Source organism: Centropristis striata, chromosome 23 (assembly GCF_030273125.1).
Source record: "Centropristis striata isolate RG_2023a ecotype Rhode Island chromosome 23, C.striata_1.0, whole genome shotgun sequence".
NCBI classification, from domain to species: Eukaryota; Metazoa; Chordata; class Actinopteri; order Perciformes; family Serranidae; genus Centropristis; species Centropristis striata.
The window spans coordinates 16,241,544-16,262,653 of NC_081539.1; the positions used below are offsets into that span (position 1 = coordinate 16,241,544).

General features: G+C 38.4%; 1 protein-coding gene and 1 non-coding gene across 2 annotated transcripts; both read right to left on the reverse strand.

The window, feature by feature from the left end:
- Positions 1 to 57: 57 nt before the first annotated feature.
- On the reverse strand, positions 58 to 20,894 carry vill (villin-like). Its single transcript, XM_059327244.1, has 21 exons — positions 20,850 to 20,894; positions 18,118 to 18,156; positions 14,096 to 14,179; positions 13,916 to 13,990; positions 13,626 to 13,825; positions 13,153 to 13,261; positions 12,717 to 12,827; positions 11,572 to 11,777; positions 11,391 to 11,469; positions 11,203 to 11,301; positions 10,882 to 11,035; positions 9,686 to 9,786; positions 9,453 to 9,590; positions 9,199 to 9,357; positions 8,792 to 8,971; positions 8,530 to 8,675; positions 7,530 to 7,674; positions 3,826 to 4,014; positions 3,496 to 3,564; positions 2,989 to 3,324; positions 58 to 399 (listed from the first exon to the last, which is right to left on the reverse strand). The coding sequence occupies exons 1-21, from the start codon at positions 20,892 to 20,894 to the stop codon at positions 286 to 288; spliced, it is 2,778 nt and encodes a 925-aa protein (XP_059183227.1). The 3' UTR covers positions 58 to 285.
- On the reverse strand, positions 19,751 to 19,832 carry trnas-cga (transfer RNA serine (anticodon CGA)). The gene has a single exon. It is a non-coding gene; the product is annotated as a tRNA-Ser (tRNA).
- Positions 20,895 to 21,110: the final 216 nt, after the last annotated feature.

Below are 21,110 nucleotides of genomic sequence, written 5' to 3' on the forward strand. Positions count from 1 at the left end.
ATCATGGTACCATCAGCAAAAAACATTGAAAAATATAGATAAATATATAAGCATTATATATTAATATAATCTTAATTTAAAGTGAAAGTCATTTTCTTGATTTTTAAAAAATCATTTCAATCATGTTAAGAAGCTAATTCTAGTCTACATTTTTAATCACTGTGGTTGAAAATATTGTCAGAAAGTTAAAAAACAAACAAACAAAAAAAAAACATTCCTGTCTTTCTTACAGCTATGATGCTGCCTTTATTGCTCTGCATTATGTCATCCAACAGTGTATATTTTTCAGAAAAGTCCTGCTTTTTTCTTCAAGTCGCTCTGCCTCCACTTTGGCAGCCGACAGAAGTCTGGGCGACTTGTTCCAAGCAGGTTTTCAAAAGCCACATCAGACAGGTAGTCCTGAAACCAGATCACAGAGAACAGTTAGGCTGACCTCTACTGGACACACCGTGTTATTACATCTGGATACATGTTTAGCACCTCCCACAGAACCACGCCATGTTTTCAGCCACAGGAGAAATGAAGTGGAGGAGAAAGTATTCGGATCCCTTAGTAAAATTACTAAACTTACTTAGGTAAAAGTACAAAAGTATCAGCATCAAAATGTACTTCAGTTAAGACTTTATTTACCCTGCAGTGGGTAAATTTTGTCGTCACAGCAACTCAAGATACAGATGCATACAGTCTTGGAAAAAATATTAGATGGTTCTCTTGATGATGATTTTGGTTGTTATCAAGAAAACCACGGAAATGTCTAGATATCAGCTCTTAAATTAAACTCTTATGAGCTATTTTTGCTGTTATTATTATATTTGTCCAAACAAATATACCTTTAGTTTCACCAGGCATTAAAATGAACAAGAAACCAAGGGTGGTCTAATAATTTTTTCCATGACTGTAGGTATGAAGAACAGAATAAAGAATATAAAAACAACCAAAACATACACATACATTCTATACACCTTATATACATAAATTACTTATATAGCTGTTATTTGGCATTCATTAATAATATAATATATATATATATATTGTGTGTTTGTTTGTTTTCCTGAGAATACTTTGCATTTTAAAGATATTGCACATGAAAGTATTAATGTTTTAAAAGTAAAAATACTTGTTATGCAGAATGGCCAAACTCATAGTTTTATATATTCCAAATATATTATTGGAGTATTAATATTAACGCATTTTTGTAAGCAGCATTTAACTTTTCTTAAGATAGGGCTTTTTTAACTACTAGATATACTGCTATGAGGTTCAACTTAAAAAAATAAATAAATGTCTATTCACTTTAAATTTAGCATGTTTTTTATGTTAAATCTTGTCCTAAAACGTAACTAGAGCTGTAAAAAGTACAATATTTGCCTATGTGGTGGAGTACAATTATAAAGTTACATAAAATGGCAATACTCAAGTAAGTACAAGTACTTCAAAATTGAACTTAAGTACAGTACTTGAGTAAAAGTATTTAGTTACATTCCACCTCTGGAGGACTGTGAGAAAACGGGGCCCTTGGCAAAGGCTGTCTCTTAATTGTCGTTTAGTAATTTAATGTATTTTCCTATAGGGTTCCCACCCCTAATTAAACATCAAATTCAGTACTTTTTAAAAGACTTTTCAGGCCCAATTCCCTCACATGCAAGGGCCCGTCACTGCGTAGTTTGAGCCACGGATTAAGATTAAATACTGTTACAACACTGAGGATTTTAAAATTGGCCAGAGACAACCATTAAAAAGAGAGAGGCTTGATTGTGTTAACACTTCTCAGTTGTGTTGCTACGTGGACGCATATGACTGTTGTGCTTTTCTCAAGGCAGGTGGAGTGTGAAACAATGACGCAACTGCAGGCAACACACATGCAGACAGCAGAACCTATTTACTTACATTAGGTAAAATATATTGCACAAAATATAGGCATTCAAGCTATATCAATGACCCATATCTATTTATGTCTGTTTTCAAACACTTTCAAGGCCTTTTCTCCTCAAATTCAGCGAAAAAAGGACCCATGGGAAGCATGTTTGTAGTTACTGTGTATTGGTTTAAGTGTTTTATGTCCTTTTGCAGTTATTTTGTGTCTGTTTGTAGTCATTTGTCTCTTTGTAGTTTGTTTGTATCTGTTTGTTGTTTTGTAGTTGTTTTGTGTCTCTTTGTAGTCCTTTTATACCTCTTTTTTGAAATTTTGTGACTCTTTGAAGTTGTTCTGTGTCTGTTTGTAATCATTTGGTGCCTCTTTGTAGTTGTTTTGTGTCTACTTGTAGTTGTTTTGTGTCTCTTCTTTAGTCCTTTTGTGCCTCTTTGTAGTTGTTTTGTGTCTATCTGTAGTTGTTTTGTGTCAGTTTGTAGTTGTTTTGTGTTTCGTTTTTAGTCCTTTTGTGCCTATTTGAAGTTGTTTTGTGTCTCTTTGTAGTTGTTTTGTGTCTCTTTGTGGTTGTTTTGTGTCCCTTTTTTAGTCCTTTTGTGCCTTTTTGCAGTAATTTTGTGACTCATTGTAGTTGTTTTGTGTCTGTTTGTAGTCATTTTGCATCTTTGTAGTTATTTTGTCCATCCATCCATCCATTTTCCTTCGCTTATCCGGGGCCGGGTCGCAGGTTAGTTATTTTGTGTCCCGTTGTAATTATTTTGTACCTCTGGAGTTTTTTGTGTCGGTTTGCAGTTATTTTATTCATTGTTTTATTGTCTTATTTTAGTCATTTTAACTCTCCTTGTAGTTATTTTGTGTCTCCTTTTGTGTAATAATGTAAAAATCTTTACTAATTGTGTTTTGTGCTTTATTGTATATCAGAAAAATTGTTACTGTTACTGCCTTAGTTCCTGTGCAGCTGTAATACTGAATGAAGGAAAAAACAAAAACACAAATAAGGAGACATCCCTACTGAGGCACGTTCACTGAGCCGCCCAAACTTGCAGCATTCACACAATAAATAACAGCCAGCACATAATGACTTCCATGTTTTTACAGCAGATCCATAACTCTGCACCCACCTCTCTCTGGCTGGGATCCACTCCCTGCGGCAGCTCGCTGGGAGACTTGTTGACGAGGAGCTCTGGGTCGAAATATGTCCCAGAGCCTCCAGCAGGGGGGGACACAGTGCCACCAGCTGGGGACGATGGAGTGAAGCTGGAGGAGGGGGACAGGGTCATGGGCCCAGGGGACTGGGCTCCCTGTGTTGAGGGGCTGGTGGGAACACAGGGTTGAGGGGACTGATCACCTCCGTGGAACCTGTAGACTGGAGGGGAGCTGGTGGGGCCTCCTGGAGCCCTGTAACTCCCTCCACTAACCCCAGCAGGACTCCTATTGAGATTACTGTTGTTCAGATCCTGCAGATGTACGATACGAGTGAGTAAAAATACATTTTTGGGGAATTATGAGAGAAAATATAAGAATTATAAACACTCACATTAGTGACAGCATTGTTAGTAGCTAATATAATTTTGATATTAGTACATTTAGTCAATTAATGAAAGAATTAGTGTCAATCAATCACTTACAACAGTGATCTGTGAGAGAGATGCTGGATCACTCAGCTTTTTTTTCATCTCCTCATAGGAGTTTCCTCCCTGTTGAGAAGATCAAGCGAACCAGGATTGAAAATTAATAAGCATGCAGGGTCGTCTTCATCTCCAAACAATCCATAAAATTATCCACAAGGCACTCTAAGTTCTTTCTAATTCCTGAAATCATTCATTCACGTGTCGTTTTCAATCAATCGGTGGAAATGTACAGTCATAGCACACTATAAATAGGGATTTGTTTCATCATGCTGCATTATTGTATCAAAAGTACTCTCGCTGAAATCAGAGAGACTCTAATAAACTCACGCTCCACTTATGAGGATCCCATGCATTGAACCAGCCGGTGAAGGTTGGCGGTTCGTATCCCTGTTTGACAAAGGCGATGGGTGTGTCAGTGTCGCGGCCTGCAGGATGAGTCCTCAGGTATTCCTGCGCACTGTTCCACGCCTCCTTGGTCTCGTACTGGTTGGCTAAGGTTCCAACCCATAAGAAAATCTGGAGCAATTTGGAGACAGAAGAAAAAGAGCGATCAATACCTTCTTGAGTCCTGGAAACTATTTTTTACTTTTGCATTTCTGCTTTATGTGAAAGGGAAATAGGAAAGGCAGTGGAAGGAAAAGGGAAAATATGCAGCTGATAGATTTGAACCCAGAACATTATAGTAAGGGCACAGCCATAATGGAACATGCTTTACCCAGTGAGCTACCAGGGCACTGGCACATTTTGCTTATCTTCATCATAAACAAATATATGAAAGACTATAAAACATGATGTATTGTTCTTTGAAAACTCAAACTGAGTTTTTTTTATTCTGAAGCTTTTCTTTTCCTAGAAAAAATGATTCAAGTCTGCAAATGTAGTAGGAAAATTTCAACCTGTTTCAAATAATTCAACAAAAATCTGCTTTTTCATTATTCAGGGTCACAGCCTGGCATTTAAAATTATTTTTTGGATGATTTTCTCCTTTTTTGCACAGTTGAAATAGAGGTTGCGAGGGGAGAGAGCCTTGTTGCAGTTACATGACACATGCTGCAGCTGCTCAGTTACAAAGATACACTTACTTCTCTACATTTTTCGACAAGATGATTTAAATTAAAAACTACGAAATTTTCTCACTGATAATGCACTGTTTGTTTGCTTCACTATGCTCTTTTGTTGTCATTTAAAACTGCTCAAAACTTAAAGTCAGATATTCCAATCCAAACACAAACAAAAACAGAATCAAAAACAGAGGTTATCCTTTTCTCCCTATCCAGCTCCAGCACCTGCATCCCTGACAGTCTCCCCTCGACCTTTATAAGGAAGAGGCCCGAAATCTTGGTGTCATTTTTTACTCAGAGCTGTTGTTTGACTCACAGGTTAAGCAATGTAGGGCAATCCTGTTTTGGGCAGCTGAGACAGCTAACAAGAATTCGTTCTTTCCTCTCTTCCACCGACCTGGAGAAGGTTGTCCATGCTTTTTTTCTCTTTAAGATTAGACTACTATAATGCCCTGTACTCTGGGATCAGCAAGGGAAACATCCGTAGGCTACAACTAATACAAAATGCTGCTGCCAGGCTTTTAACAGGTCCAAAGAGAAGTGACCACATCTCTCCAGCCCTTGCTGCCCTCCACTGGCTGCCTGTGAGTTTTAGAATTGATTTTAAGATTTAATAACTTGTTTTTAAAGCCCTGAATGGTCAGGCTCCTGCCTGTATCCATGACATGCTTTATACGAGCCTGGACGCTGCCTGAGATCCGGCTTTGCTTATGGTCGAGAGGTCCCGTCTCATTACAAAAGGTCACCGGTGTTATGTCCTTACTGGTTTCCACAGTAACTGGTTGCCGTACTCGTGTGTGCAGCTGTGTTTTGCCTCAGTTAGCAGATTTGTCACATTTTTAATAGAGCTGGGGATTTCCAGGTCACATCTCCTATCTAATGTGGATATTATTGTTGTATAAGTCAACACTACATCACAGCCATCTATAAATAAAAAAGAAAGCATGAAATATAATGTTTGCAAGATTGGTTAGAGCTGGATTCGAATTCACTACAGCAAAATGCATTGCTCTTGAACTTTCACCTCTACCCCATAAACTACTCAAACTCACCTGTTCACTTTGCGGCAAGAATTATATTGCATAAGAAGCTTACTTCAGCGTCCAGGTAACATTTTGTTTTAGCTTGATCTCAAGCTAAAACATGGATGGTAGATGTTTTTAAGCTTAAAGTCCAACAATTCCTCGACTTTCTGAGGGTCCATCTCGGCCCTATTCCTACTTTGTACGAGTGTTTGATTAACTGTACAGCTGTTACGTTAAACTGTTTTCTTTTAGCAATTGAGATGGTGTAATTAGTGTAACTTGCTCTATTCTTTTATAGCCTACTCGCTCTGTGCTACATGTTGGTGATTGAACTGAACTGCTCCATCCTGATTATGACATTGTTGAAATAAAAATGTTCAAGTGTTTTCAGAAGATACTCCCGAGACGAGAGGTAGCGCTGACAGTATAGTGTGGGTAAGATCGTCACTGTTTATTAGAGGAATTTACTTGAAAATGAGTTATAGCCACTTAAAATAACTTTAATTCCTCAATCAAATTCAAGGCCTCGGCCAAATCTGTTTTCATGGATAAATAAATAATATAATTCAGCTTTTTATCCAGAAGATCTCTGAATATTTTTGATGTCATCAGGTTTGCCAAAACATCAGTGTGAGCTCCATCAGTTGCTGCTGTCAGATTAAAACCACCCTGCAGCTCTGATATGAGTCACTTCAAAAGTTATGGAAGTTGTTAAAATGCTTTTACTCTTTGTTCCTAGAAAAAGAACCAAACGTGTCATTCTTTTTGTCCAGTTCTGACTGATTTCCACCTCTTAGAGAAACTGATTTTGGTTCAGTTTGTTAGGCTTTTTTAAGAGAGCTTTTTACAAGAAGAGACATCTTTATGAAACAGTTTTCTGTGGGATGACAGCAGGAAAACAAACATTTGTTAAAGAGAGGTTTGAACCTACAACCTTGAAATCATAATGCTCACTCCCTACCAGCTGAGCTAACAGCTCTGCAACTCAATTTTGGTTCTCTTAGATGGAAGAATTGTTTTTCAGTGTGTGTCTGTTCCAGTTTGAATCTGAATCTGTTTCAGTGTAAACAGGTTTCAGTCTTCAGCCACTATGTTCCTCTGCAGATGATTGAAGGTGACGTTTCTGCAGCTTCAGTCTCATCTTCTTTCCGTTCACGTTTTTTGGAATTAAGCTGGTAAGATGGTCCGGTTGATAAGGACACCGTCTGCCAACCTGGAGACATGGGATCGAATCCCACTTGAGGTACATCACACGTGTGAATGTGATGTGTGTGTGGGCTAAAAATTTCAAGTGTTGCATTCAGCTTCACGTATATATCAAATTGCAGCATTTCAACTTGCAAATTTCTAACACCACCCAAAAAGGAGGGATCAGAGAAGCTGTAAGTACATTTGAGCCCAGGGAGTCAAGCTAGCTTGATGGGCAAAATAATTTTTGTTGTAATTATAAATAATTTGCAGTGTTTTTGTCTGCAGCCTGTAAAAAACAGCACACCAGGTAGCCATGACTTATTTATACCTTAAACAACCGAATGTGTACTTTTAATGGATAATTCACTCAGTCTTTTGTTTTGAGCTGATCTTTCCTTTTATTTATGGATTAAACTCAAACTCATGAAATGAACCAAATAGTATCAAAGACACCTCACAACTTTCACATAAATTAAAACTGTATTCAATTTTTTTTAGCGTAAATAAACTTTCCCACCAGTGACTTTATTTTATAGTGATAATACTTCTCTAAGTTACTGGTGGGCTCCGCAACCAATCTTCCCCCTTTTGTGCGCATTAATTGGAAAGAAAAAAGCTGTGGTAGATCAAGTATGATAAGGTGCTCTTTGGAGCTCTTTCAGTCGATAAAACATGATGCAGTGCCATAAAGGATGATCTACATGCCAGAAAAGGTTCTGTGCCCTCAGCAGGGCAGTCCACCTCCGTCCCTCACCTCCTCCCAGGTGTCCAGCAGCATCACATCCTCCTCGTCCAAGTCGCTCTGAGCGAAGTCGTCCACCTCGGTCATCTTGAACCGACCGATCTGATTGGAGCATTCAAACAGCCGGGGACTGTGAGGAGGCTCCTCCTTCTGCAGTCTGCAAACAACACAGAGCTCAAACTGACACCACAACTGTATAATCTGCTCCCTGTACGTGTGTGTGTGTGTGTGTGTGTGTGTGTGTGTGTGTGTGTGTGTTTGTGCAGACTATTTTGGAGATGACATTGGGCATATTCCACTGACCTTGTTATAAAAAATAATCCATGCAGATTTAAATATAAGCTTATTAATGTTTCAGAATATGATTAAAGAGCTGTTTGGATGAATTTTGGAGTCCTTGTTTGTAGGTTGTTGTCATTGTTTTGTTTAGCTTTTTTAATATTCAGTAAAAAAAAAAGAAGTACATATCAACAACATTAATACTAATATCATAAAAAACCTGATTCTACACAAGCAATTGTTTTTTTCCCATACTACTATTAAAAACACTTCTAAAAACAAAATATTTTTCTCTTATTACTTGTAATGTGGAACTTTTACTCTCAAATCTCTTAAATCTCATAATTAATACAATAAAAATGCTTGATTCAGTACTTCTATACTGAGGAAATCAAAGAATAATGACATTTCCTACACAGCAGTATTATATATATATATATATATATATATATATATATATATATATATATATATTTCTACCTTATTTTGAAAACCAGATGATATCCTTAAACAAACTTTCCCAACTCCGTCTCTGTCAGCTCATCTGTGCTGTTTGAATGCATTTACTGTCGACTGATTTGACCCAAACATTTCAAGTAACGACAGCAAACGACCTTTTGTTTTCCAGTGACAAATTAGTTATCTTGTTATCTCGAATGACATTTAAAAAATAATTGCAAGCTGTTCTGTATGATTCATAGTTACGATGTTGCTGCCGTCTCTCAGTGCTTACCTCTTGTCGCTGGCATAGGGAGCCTTTCCTCCCAGAGCTACCCAGAATTCAGCTGGCTCCTGGCCCTCCATCACCACCTGCTTGTCCTGCTTGGACAGCACATCAGACATCGTTCTCCCCATCACCCTCTCATCCCCGCTGCAGCCCTGGAGACAGACAGAAGCACACATCAAACAAACGCCGGTTTGTGTGAAAATGCGAACAGAAATTCATATTTTCATGTGAGGCTTTTGCAGCTTGTTAAAAGTGTTCAATCACATACCTTTCCGTACCACAGGTAGCATATATTGTCAGTCTTCAGCAGGAAAACATCGTTAGTGTTGAGGGACGAGGCCCTCGCTAACACTTCAGTGGCCTTGGTGTTCAGCTCATTAGTCCCTCTGACCTGGAAGAGCCTGGCACCTGGGTCAGGGTTGACCACACCGGGTCGCCCCGTACCACCCTAAAGACACACAAACACACACATAAAACTAAAATGCATGCAGTGCAATGCATAGGGTGGACACTGTTCATGACTTTATGATGCTTTGAGCACTTTTCCCTTATGAAATAGAACATTGTATTACTGTATTGCAGGAAAAAATTACACACACAAACAAGATTTATCATTATTTTTGCATTTAAGCATTTGTAATCCATCAAAAAAACATTTAGTGTGAAAAATTGCACCTCGAAGATGATGAGTTTGCCTTTGAAAATAGCCTGGAAATGGCGTGGCTCCTTTCCCATGACCACCCTGACCTGGACCGGGGCTCCGCTGAACTTATTGTCAATATTGACGGCCTGGTAGGCGCAAGCTGTGATCTCATCTTTAGTGGCGTGAAGGCCCTGATGCAAAACACATCAAAATGTATTTAGAGTGGCTGTTTATTTATTACATCCATAAAAAGAAAAAACAGTCTGACTTCTGCGGTGTCACTGACCTGCCACATGTAGAGTATGTACTGCTGCTGGCTTGATTTCTGATATGAGTACAGCACCAGGTAGCAGTCTCCTCCATAAAACTGTCCATAAGTATTTGGATTTACTTCAGCCAGCTCCAAGTTCTCAATACGCCACACCTGCCCCGGACAAAATGTTTTATTAAATTAGTCTTTGAAGCCAGAAGTGTGTTAGTGTTTGTGTGTCTCTCTGGTATCAGACAAAGTTTCCTCACCTTCACTTCTCCAGAGGCGTCATCCACCATGCGCTGCTGTGCTGCCAGTTCAGGACGAGCGTGGAGCTCCATCACATCAAACTTCACTTGGTCTACCTTTGCTGTGTGGAGACCCAAAGTGATCAGGTTGAAACAAGTGAAAAAGACATTAGGAAATACATAATTACATGCATGTTATAAAAATCTTATCTCTTATCTAATCAAAATCTTGAGGAAAAAAAACTGATCAAATGAAATAATAGGACCTTCAATAACATTTTGTTGTGAAAAAATTAAAATATTACTTTTATGGTTCTCTCAATCAAAACAATAAAAAGACGGCGTTGTTGTCGTCCTCATTACAAGGTCATTAAATACCAACATTTTGTCTGATTCTGACACCCAAAGTGACAGACACGCAGCCAAAGTGGAGTGAACCAATATAATATATATATAATATACAATGTTCTCAAACATAAAACTTGTACTATTAAATAACATTTAACATTGTTATACAGTATACAAACAATGATTAACATTGTCAGCCAATTCTATAAATGATAACTGAGAAAAAAAAGAATAAATAGGAATCAAATAAATAGCTCAATAAAAATCATCACTGTTCAGTTTCAGACAATTATTGAAAAAAAGAATTTAAAAAATGAATAGCTAACACAATTTCTAAATCAGGCCAAGCAACATTATATGTATTATGTATTATACATTATATGTTTATAACGGCACAAATTGGACACGATATACACAGATATGCCTTTGATAGGTGAATATCGGCCGATAATATCCGTCAACTGATATATCTGTCGGACTACAGTTCTAAGTCTTAAGATATTTGGTAACGCTTTATAATAAGGTCCTTAATAACCATTAATTAACAAGTAATTGTTGAATAGATGACCAATAAAGTGTATTTTAATATCAATAAGCAAACAAAATAAGATTAATAAAGGCATGGCAAAGACATAATGGGTGGGTCATGGGTGTCTGTAATGCCATTATTAACACTTATATAAGCTTATAAAAACACAATAATGTTAATAAGCATCTTGTAAGGACTTACAACAGGCCTTATTACTTGTTAATTAATGGTTATTACAAGGACCTTAATATAAAGCGTTACCAGACATTTTAATGCAGAAAATGACACATTATACATTTAAAGCTAGGTGTGGATTAATTAAAGGTTGTGTATATGTTACCTATCTTTCCAATGCTGTAGGTGTTACCGAGACCCTGAGTTTGCCCTTTATCTCTCCAGGATTTGAACAGGTGCTTGAACAGAGCTGACTCTCCTCCCTCTGTCATCACCTCCACACTGGTGCTGGGTGGGTAGTTCTTTGCTTTGATGTAGCCCTAGTATAACACATGATAAATTATTACCCTTGAATGTGCTGATCCTGGCAAAAAAAGAACCATAACAACGAACAATTCTAAAGTCCAATATATAGAAAACTTTTTATTGTGTTGCTCTGGCTTCACAGCTTTTATATATTGTACATTCAATTATGGAGTAAACTCACCAGTGCCCTGTTGAGAGCTTCTCGCCGCTCTTCCTTGGAGGCCTGTTTGCCTTTCCACACCATCACACTGGAGCCTCTCTGGTCCGCGATGTAACAGTCCTGACAGCGAGAGAGAAAAACAAACAATGAACAATGAGACAGGACCCATGGTCTCTGAGGAATATGTTTGAAGGATGAAAGAGAATTACAGAGGAGTGCAGCAGGTCTTGCGTTAGGGGCTGTGTGGCCACTTCTTGAACCACTAGATTCCCGCTATTTTCAAAAACACTGAGGAGAAACAAAAATAAGAACATTTTATGATTTTATGATGGCTAAATTATTACAATCATGCTGCAGCAATGATGCAACAGATGCAGTAAGAGTCCTTACTGGTAGAGTCTGACATTGGTGTTCTGCACCTGGTCAGGTGTGTCATCAGGAACGGCGTTCTTCAGTTGCCCGGTTCTCTGGCCGAGCACCGCCGTCATGACTTTCATTAACTCTGGGGAGTCCTTCTCGTCTCCGCCCTCCACCAGACCGATCTGAGCTCGCCCTCCTCTCTCCCTGTCACGAATGTCCTGAGCCAACAAGACCGCCTGCAAACAAGAAAAACCCACTGAAAACAATTTCCCCCATATAAAATCAAACATTAATGATACCAGGCTGATCTAACAACCACAGAACATTTGGTTTAAGCCATTAAAGACATCAGAAAGATAGAAAGTAAAATAACAGATTTTATGTTAAATGTATATTAGATAATGATTGACTGTTCCTTTTGTTTAACCATTTAAACACAATTTTAAGCTAAATATAGAGCTGCATAAAGATTCTTCAGTTCAATTTAATGTATGCATTGTTATGCACATTTTTTGCAATTATACAATTATTTAAAAAAAAAATGTATTAAAAGTGTGGCCCTTGACATTTTGCTGAGTTTTCCCCCTGTTGTTCCAAAGGTCTTGGTGTTATGATGTAATATTCTGGAGGGTTTTTTGACCATTTTTATCCATTCTTGATATTTTAAGAAATTGCCTAATTCAGCACCAAATGTGTGTAACAAAATGGTATCCACTGAAAAATTGCTGCAACAACTTATGGGACATAGTTGAGCATGGAAACGGACTTCTGAAAGAAAAATATTAATGTTCTGAACCCTCATACACCTTAATAGGTTTAATTAGTTAATTAATAGGTCATTTTTATAATAGATTTTTGACCAGAACAACTTGACACACAGTGCTGAACTTCAAAATTAATCTTCAGCTTCACAGCCCTCAGATGATGTCCACCACTTCAAAGTGACAATTATTTTTGACCTGCTATCTCCCCCTAAAAATCCACTGCCCACAACCCCCAATTCTCAATGACAGGTGAACATATACTAAGGTTTTACTCAAATACTTTTCAATGACTTAATGCAGATATAATGCTGCCTCAAAAAAATGTTCTGCTTTGAGTCTTTTTGCAGTGGTGTACAGTAACTTAGTAAGCATATTACTGCTATTTTATGACCAATCCGAGTGCAGGATTACTTTGAGCTTCTCTCTCCTGTTGCTCTGGGGGCCGTTCCACTGCACTATGGCTTTCCCCATATCCAGCAGGAATATATCTCCATTGTTAAAGCTGTTCCACGACACCTCCACCTGCACACATGCACATAAAACACTTTATCACGTTGGAGCATTACCAAATATCCAAATGCATGCTGTCATAAAACTAATAAAACTGTTCTGAGAAACAAATGTTGTGAGCATAGGGAAATATTAATTAAATACCACAGAGTCAAAGCACTCATCAGGCAATTAGCACCTACTCTGACAGCTATGGCAACAAGCATGCCATAATTTGCTTAAGAGGGAGTGCCAACACCCCATGTAGCGTGGCTGTGTGAAGCCTGCGAGCTCCAGTGGGAGGTTCGTGGCAGGCGGCATTAATCCCCGTCATCACCCTTTATATTGTTCTGCATACCTCTGTGGCTGTGACATGCTTCCTCCCTTTGACTTGCAGCAGCCGCAGGACGTTGTAGACGTTTGTGTCAACATGGTGGAAACCTGAGGCCACTCCACCCTTCTTGTAGCTGCGGAGAGATCAGCACACATTACCAAAGTTCAAGTGTAATAAAACAAGGATGAAGCAAACACATGAAGGGGGATTATTGCAAATGAGCACCTGGGTGCATTTCTTGTCTTGCTGATTATGAAATATAACCTCAGTGTTACAAAAACACATTAAAAAGTCAGAGGTTAATTAACAGGGCGAGAGGAAACTGTGTTTTTCTTTACTAAGCCTCAACAAAACAAGTGTAATTTGTGTCATAATGACTTCACGCAGAGGGATTACTGTTGTAAACCAGAGAGATTACAGCAGGAGTGTGCGTGACTCTTTATTCGGTCACCACTCCCCTTTCTAGTTCAAATACCAGCCCTCTTGCTTTGACTCACATGAGGCCATTTTTGAAGTAGCCCCTGAACCGCGGCGACTCGTTGCCCTGCACCTCCCTGTGCTGGACCGGACTCCCGCCCAGGTACTCGTCCAGCTGGGTGACGTAGATGGCTGCTGCACCCTGCTCGTCCTGAGAGGAGGAGCTACCTATCCAGTAGTGGATGTCAGTAGACTGGCCTGAGCCCTTGTTCTCACTTATCTGGTGAAAAGAGAGAAAACTAACACTTAAACACATACTATGACAAACTAAGACGTGCCTTCATTAAAATCAGCCAGGATTTTTACTCACATAAAGAACAATGTAACAGTCTCCCTCAAAGAAGTTACCAAAGCCTTGAGCCGGAACAGGCTCCATCTGCATCTTCTGAATGAGAAAACAGCAAAAAGATGCAATGGCGTCTTACACCTAAATAAGACCAGTAATGTCCACATCCACAGTAATATGATATTTGTTTAAGGGCTCACTTACATTTATGGTCCATATCTGCAGGCCTGGCTTCCTCTTGACAGTTCTGAATGTTTCTTCATTTTCATCACTCATCATTCTGCTGAACTGAAACAAACATGTGCACGGTAAGAAACAGAGAGAATTGTCATTGTTTTTAACTGGGTTTTTTTTCACACTATATGTAAAGAAATAGAAATATATAGAGGAGATTTGAGTAAAAAGACACATTTAGGGTAGGTGATATGTATAAGCAAAAGTGAAATAGTTATAATAATATTGTACTTTCACTACACAACCATAACTTAACAGCTTTTACTTTGCAGATTAAAGGAACAGTTAACCCTCCCAAAAATATTTTCTTTTTCCTATAACCTGTAGGGACATTTACCATTACAGATCATATTATTTCTAGTTTTTAAATTATTATTATTATGAAATTTCTCACAACAAGGCATGTGGATTATTATATTACCATTAATGATTCCTGGAGAGAGACATGTTACATTTTTTTAAATGCATTTTTTTAAACCTGATCTCTATGTCCAATATCTTCAACACTCAGCAACTCACACCAAAATAATCTAGACTGATATATAGCAATTTGTTGCTCCAAATGAACACATGAAGTATTTACAATAAGTTCTGCTTCAACCAACAATAACAACAACAACAACTACAACAAAAATGCTTCTTACACATTATAAATAATCCAATAACATAAAATGTAATAACAGCTTCCACAAGAGCACTATTTCTGCATTGTAAAGTATTTTTAATGCTTCAAATCTGCAGTGCGGAACAGAGTTATTACACAATCAGTGTCGGTGTGCCACCTTCAGGAGTACTATCTTCAAGTCTTCCCATGCAACTTTTTCACAACATGCAAGTGTTGAACGAGCACTGCACTCATATTTTACAAATACCAACCTGTCCAATATAGGCTTGATCAGCATTGTGTGAACTCGTTTAACAAGAGCTAGAATGTAACAGACGATCATTTATGTAAAAGTCCCACACTCCAGCATAGACAAGCATTACTACTACTAATACTACTACTACATTTTTTACTTTCACACAACAACAACATTATAACGCTGATATGGTAAACGTGACAAACAGTTTCCTGTTTACACATCCAGCAGATATGGAGCAATCCAATCCAATACTCATTCTCTTATAGCTCTGTTTTTGGTTTCCACCAGCGCCTTTGGGAAATATTTGTCTCATTAGCTGCTACACTACATTAGGTTGTAGAGCTTTGCCTGCTTTTAAGCATTTTTGTTAAACCAAAAAGGCTACTTGCTGTAAAAGTGGATCAAAAATTTAAAGTTTGGCCTGAAAAATCCAAACAATGATGTCTGAAATTCTCAGTAGAGGTGCAGAGTTGACTATTTTCAGACCATAAAAGGATTTAATGCTTCTTCCACCACTGCTTATGGTCTAACAGTATTAAGTACGTGTTAAAGCCTTAAACAGCATATTATAAAACACATATTCAATTGCAACTCCTCCTTCAACAGAAAAATATAGCAAGCCTCCTCCTCATCGCTCATCCTTCGAGTTCCCTATCTTTTCACAGGAAACAGATGTCTCCAAAGTGACAAGTGAGCCATTTCAAAAGATTGGATCTCTGACAGCGAAACACCTCTAATCCGCCTAATGAGTGTCAGCTTGGCACCATAGCAACATACAAGTTCTGCAATCAGCAGTGCTTAAACAGCCTCTTGACTCAGATATCAGAAACAACAGCACTGATAAGCAAACACACTGTATCAGCAGCTGAAACGAGGATATAGGCTTAGTGGTGACACGCTGTATGGAAACAGGCTCTGTGGGTGCTGCGCTGCCGGCAGCATATCATGAATGCAAATACAGGATCCATGCATACATGATGTGATTGGCAAATAGCTGGGGGAGCTGTGGTTCCTGTTATTCTCCAGAGAAATAACCCAAATGGAACTCACTGGCTCACACACACACAGTCTAATCTCCCTAAAGGTGAATGAATAAAATGTCTGGCTGGGCAATGATTGATGTAATGGGTGGTGTAAGGTAAGGTGAGACAGATCAGGCCAGCTCTACAATACCAGGATGTTAACCACACCTTTTATTAATACTATCAAGGCTCTGCTTTTCAGGCAATCAGATAAAAAGAGGTGACACACAGAGCAAACAGAAAAAGGGTTGAGATTTAAATATCTTGATAGGGCTTGGGCCGGAGTTGCAAAATGATTTGGTGAGTGAGTAGGAGGAGGACTGAGTCAAACTCATTTTACAATATATTACTTATAATATAAAACACGAAGAGCTGTAGTTCTATGGGTGGCTTTAAAGCAAGATTATGTCAATACAGTTGCCAAAGGTAACAATTATTATTTTGTTTTTCTAACAATTCTTCAATGTCTTCATGAACCAGTTCATATAATAACTTATTAAAACGTATGCACAATGGTTTATATGATATCTATCAAAGTACAACAGTTCTTATCAAACATTGGACAACAAGACTACTTGGTTAAGGTTAGGAAATAAGAGGGGGTTTTGGTTAAAAGGGTTTTGGTTAAAATAACTACTTTTGTAGGTGATATGGGGTGTGGCATTTCTACAGCAACGTTGACTTTTATTTTCAAACAGGAAACGAACATCGGTCTCTTCAGTCTCAACAACAAACATCAATATGGGTTGTTGTATGCTGTGTCCAAGTTTGCTAACATTAGCCAACATTAGCCACCATTAGCTGAACATCATAGCAGACCTGTAGCAGCTTAACTCCTGACTGTGGAAGATTCTGCTATTTTTTTATTCAAGTTACATAGTCTCACATTAAAATTAAATTGTGTTTTTCTTTTTTCCCCTCTAAATCATGTAGGCCTATATTTATTGCATATTCATGGAAAAAATCAATCACAATAGTGTTGGTTTATTCCTTTTAAGAATGGCTTTTATTTGTTTATGCAAATGTTTTATGTATTGTCCTATATATGTATGTATATATATGTGTGTGTAATATAAGTCCAGTCCTGTTTGTTTAGTGCTTCTCTGTCATTTAATGTATGTTTTAGTTATGACCTACAAAAGAAAAATTAGCTATAAACTTACTTTGGTTCAACATACCAAATGGTAATATTTATGTTTGATATTAAACATTATCCCATTTCAATGAATGAAATAAATATAACAGTGATTACCTCACAAACTTCGGAGATGTTGCTTTTTTAAAATCATGTTGAAGGAACCAAGAGTAATCTTTCCCTCTTTCTAATTCATCACATTATTCCCCATTCACAGGCCCAAATAAGGTATCTATTGACCATTCCCTTTGTTATCTGGGCAGCGGAGAGAGGCTACACCCATACGCACTCCACATAACTCAAATAACATCTCCCCTCTGGATCCATATTATATTCATTATTAAAAGAAAATCTCCCACAAATTTCAAGAGCAGGAAAACACCTTCGACTTATAATTTCTGAATAAATAACCACCTTATTATTATTATTTTTTATACTACATAATGGAGGTGGAGAAGCCTTTACCTTAATTGATTAAAGTTAATTAAATAACTTAATTACTTGACTAAACGGTGTTGTACAAGATGATCAGTTGTACACGATTTTATCTGTAGTGACAACTCCCTATTGTGAATAAAAAAACAGCCATTGTGCTCTGCATGGAACATGATCCCAGTCAAAATATATGAAAAACAAATAAATTCTGAAAAGATCAATTGAATTGCTTCCATTATTGTGACAGGAAAGACTGGTTCCACCTCAATTAACCTGCGGTCTCCATTGACTCAGCCTCACAATGAGCTTTGTTACTCCTCTAAATATATGCAAACCTCCTTTTATTATGACATGATGCAGTTTTAAAAACACAGCATGGAGTCTGTTTTAATGAACTATATCAACAAGTATGATAATAAAGATGGTATTCTTTGCAAACTGCATTGATTTAGATGAAGGAAATGGACAGAGAGATGTTTTAAAAAAGAATATTATCGAACCAAAAGTCACCATAAGTCATAAAAATAAAAGTCTTACCTTGTGTTGTGTCTGCCGGAGTGAAGTCCTCGATTTCTCCTACAAGTTGTAGAAGTATATTAGTGAAATGAGGTCTATGTGACAAAAATATCGCTGCCTTTCCCTCCTGTGTGCAAGCTGGAGTGTGTGTGGCAGAGAGGGCTAGGTGTATTTGTCTCCACACCCAGGTTTGAACACACCTGCAATTTCCTGCCTCAATATTTACAATACAACAACATCAAATACGCCTCCTCTCACATTGTTGCCAGCCGGAGTTCTGAAGTGGAGATTTTGGCTTTGTTTTTAAAAATCCTATCAGTTTAACTGTATTTTTTATTTAGAATATGTTCACTGCTCTACCTCACTGTCAGACAGCCCTGTGGAGAGAACTGAAGCAGTTATCTGTGCTCTATGTATGAGTATAGAGCATAGAGCATAGATAACGGCTTTATTTTCACCACGCAAATTTAAACAGTGCTAACTGATGTGGAACTGAAGCCGTTCTATGCTCTCTTCAAAGCCTCAGTTCAGTTCCTCGTCGGAAAGAGCTATCTGAATCTGAAAGCAGGGTAGAGCAGTGAAAATATTCTAAATATAGCATAACTTAAAGTGATGTAGATATTTTAGGTGGCTAAAATACATTCAGCTGCTGCCCCTGTCCACAACAATTCTTAACTTAGCTTCTGTGCAGGTACTTCTACCTGCGTCTCCAAACCAGGATCATGCTGACCACCTTCTACTGTGGGAAATACACAGACTCAGGTTAAATACCTCATACATCCCCACTTCAATAAAGCCAAACTATCCCTTTAAGAAAGAATGAAGGGAGCTTGCCACATCTCCCCCAACCTCAGAAGTACTAACTTTAAATCTTCCAATTCAAATATTTCAGAACATGCACATTTTTGATGAGGCACTGCACTAGCATTTTACAAAATCAACCTGTCCAGCACAGGGAAGTTGTCACAGACACTAAAACAGGCTTGATCAGCATTGTGTGAACTCTAAGGGCTTGAATGTAATGGATGTTCATTAATGTAAAAGTCCCACTGTCTAGCTTTAAGTAGCAAGAGTAATCTACAATCTACAATCTACAATGCCATTTAGCAGACGCTTTTATCCAAAGCGACGTACATTTGAGAGATCATACAACACAAGCAAAGGTGAAGTCAAGAAACAATACAAGAAGAAGCAAGAAGAAGTGGCATGGACTAAGTTGGGTCTGTTAGGACGTAACAGTTTTTAGGATGCAAGTGCTTTTCAGTAGGGAGTGCAGATGGTGCAAAAGTTTTATTTTTATTTTATGGTTTTTAATGTTTTTTTTCTCTGTGTTGATTATGTGTGTAGATGATCAGTAAAGAGTTGGGTCTTCGGCCCCTTTTTGAAAATTGAGAGGGATTCAGCAGATCGGATGGAGTTTGGAAGGTCGTTCCACCACCGGGGCACCAGAGTCTAGTTTGAGACTTAGAGTCCTTCAGCAGCGGAGGAGCCAGACGTCTTTAGCTCGAGGAGCATAGTAGGTTTGTGGACCTGAACAAGGAGCTGTGCCCCTTGCTGTCTTGTAAGCGAGACACAAGGCTTTGTGATCGGAAGCCAGCGCAGAGAGATGAGTATCGGCGTGGCCAGACGAGTAATAAAGTTTCAAATTAGTACTCGCTGTGAGCAGGGTTTGAACCTGCGCGGGGAAACCCCATTGGATTTCGAGTCCAACGCCTTAACCACTCGGCCATCACAGCTGTTTCTAATACATTTTAATTTTTACATTTTACACAACAAAACCACCTACTGTAGGTAATACACTGACTCAGGTTAAGTACCTCATACAACCCCACTTCAATAACACCAAACTATCCCTTTAAAGATAAATGAAAGGGGTCTGACTTGCAGAATGCACCACAAAGTCAAGACTCTTGAGAAAATCATCTACAATACCTGAATTGAGATGGACTTGAGCCTCACTCCAGGTCCTAATTGTGCTTCTAGAAGCCAGACGGAGTTGTGTTTATGTTCGGCTGAGCCCTCAGAAGCACAGTGGGCATTACAGGGGCCACTTGACACCAATTATTCATTCCACAACTGTTACAACTAGCAGATGGGGGAATTGGACTCAAGGAGCTCCGAGTGGTATTGGAAAGGAATCAGAGGCTTTCTGTGGCTAAGTCTCTCATTCTGTGCCTACTCACACAGACACTCAAGGAGGAATGCTTGACATTATTGAAGGTTTACAGCTCTGGGGCTTTGATCCCCCAACAGAGGAGGCACTGGCAGCTTGTGTTTGCATTTGTTTGCTAAATGTGGAGATGTATTATAACATGCTGTATTCAAAGTGATTTGCACACGTTTATATTTTGAAGTATTAGTCTTTGCTGCAAAGTGTGGAGGTTAATCCATACTAAAACACTGAATTGTATGTAAAGATACGAGAGACTTATATTGTGGGTTGCTTTTATAGCTAAGGAAAACCTTAAAACTGACTAAGCAAAACCAAGCCTCTGATATTTTTCTACCAAAATCATCAACCAACATTTCAAAACTGTGAAAAATCTGGAAAGTTCTTCTGCTGCACATTGCAGTCAGTGCATGAATCATGTATGAGCTCCCTGCTGATGTTTTCTGTTCATCTGTAACATTTGTCTTTGTCCTATATAGTCCAATCCCTACTGGGGAATCTGAAACACAGATTGTTACGTAACTAACCTTGTTTTCTTGTGAACCAACAGCTTCAATTCAACAGGCTGAGAAGTCTTTCTTACCTTCGACCACGGCTTTTCATTTTTAGATTCAATCCTGGGCTCCATTATGAAAATACGATCATTTCAACAACGTGGTGAACTTCAGTCCCCACATATCTGAGAGACGGGTGGAAAATGAAGAGAATAAACCCCAACAACCTCTACAAGAGTTGAACAATAGGCTCTGTAATGCCTAATCCACTGCTGCAGTTGGAGTGACTGCAACGTAAGCGGAAGCTAAAAGTTCACTTCAAGATATCACACCAAGCTTAGCACCCCTTG